General features: G+C 60.5%; 1 protein-coding gene across 1 annotated transcript; it reads left to right on the top strand.

The window, feature by feature from the left end:
- Positions 1-366: 366 nt before the first annotated feature.
- MNEG_12213 (hypothetical protein) lies at positions 367-780 on the top strand (the record flags this gene model as incomplete). The annotated part of the gene is made up of 1 exon (XM_014039316.1): positions 367-780. One exon carries the CDS (start codon positions 367-369, stop codon positions 778-780), a length of 414 nt encoding a protein of 137 aa, XP_013894770.1.
- Between the last annotated feature and the right edge of the window lie 504 nt (positions 781-1,284).

Below are 1,284 nucleotides of genomic sequence, written 5' to 3'. Positions count from 1 at the left end.
CCACCCGTCCGCAGCCGCACATGCGCGCGTGTTGCAGTGTCATGTGAGGGGACACGCATGCAGGCCGCGTGGGGCTTGAGGCTGAGACCGCCGCCCCCCGCTGGCGCAGTGGCGCGGCTTCGTGAGTTGGGCGCCTTGCGGCCGCAAAAGGCGGCCTCACCGGCATTGCTCGCCCCACCTCCTTCGCACAGCCCGCTCTGCCCCGAACCACTGGAATCGCGCCTCAACAACACACACACACACACACACACACACACACACACACACACACACACACACACACAATCTTATTGACACACCAAAAATCCCCCCAGAAAGCCCTCAAACGGTTTCACTGTTGCGCTCACCTCCAAGCACTGCGAAGTGATGGTGTGGCACTCCATTCCTACGCCCATGTCCACTCCATGTCACGTACCTCCCCTCCACTCCACTCCACCCGAGAGCCCGGTCGTGGTGGATGAGCAGGACAGCATCAGCGCCGCGCCCAGCGCGCACGACGCCGCGTTTGCCGACGAAATCGACGCCTTCTTCGCCGCCGACACCGAGTCGCCCTTCAACCCCCGGCGGCAGGCGCCTGCCGAGCCCTTCACCTTTGCCGCGGCGGCGGGCCCCAGCGGCGTGGGCAGCGTGGTTGGCGGCGGCTGCCTGCTCGTGGGCGCTACCCTGGACCGGGAGGTCGTCGGAAATTTCCGTGCTCGATGGTGCCTCGGTGGTGCAGGAAGGTTCCCGATGGTAGACCTGCACGCCGGAATCCGGTTAAAGACCATCGAGCGGTCATGATGGTGAACCATCGTGCACCACCGTAGGCGTTTTCTAGCCCATTCAATGCGCTTTATATACTATATATGATTATAGCGCGTTTTTGCGGACAACTGTGCTAATACTGTGCTGTGGCTGCACATCTCTGCAGTTCTGAAGTGTAGGGCTGCACGCTTTGCTGTTGCTGCAGTGCCCCAGTGGACCAGGCCGCCCATGAGGCAGCAAACGGTTAAGTGCACAAACTTTTACCAGTGCTTGCAGCCAGCCCTAACCATGCAAGGCACAAGTCGCCAGCAGGGTTGCACAATTGACCGCAACAGAATTTCAGGGTCGGCAGCAACCTTGGGACTTGACACTGCATCGGTCCAGTGGTCAAATCGGGCCCCATCAAAGGGGACTCTAACGCCACTCACAGCACTGGAAAAAAAATGTAAAACACTTTGTTGCAAACTAGGAGCTGCCCCGTTGCAGCGGCAAAGACAGCATGCCGCCGGCACTGGGGGGGGGGGACGGTGTTGACATCCA

This window comes from Monoraphidium neglectum (genome assembly GCF_000611645.1).
Source record: "Monoraphidium neglectum strain SAG 48.87 unplaced genomic scaffold scaffold03124, whole genome shotgun sequence".
In the NCBI taxonomy this organism is placed as follows: domain Eukaryota; kingdom Viridiplantae; phylum Chlorophyta; class Chlorophyceae; order Sphaeropleales; family Selenastraceae; genus Monoraphidium; species Monoraphidium neglectum.
The sequence above is the reverse complement of the archived record's forward strand: the minus strand, read 5'-3'. Positions and strand labels throughout refer to the sequence as shown.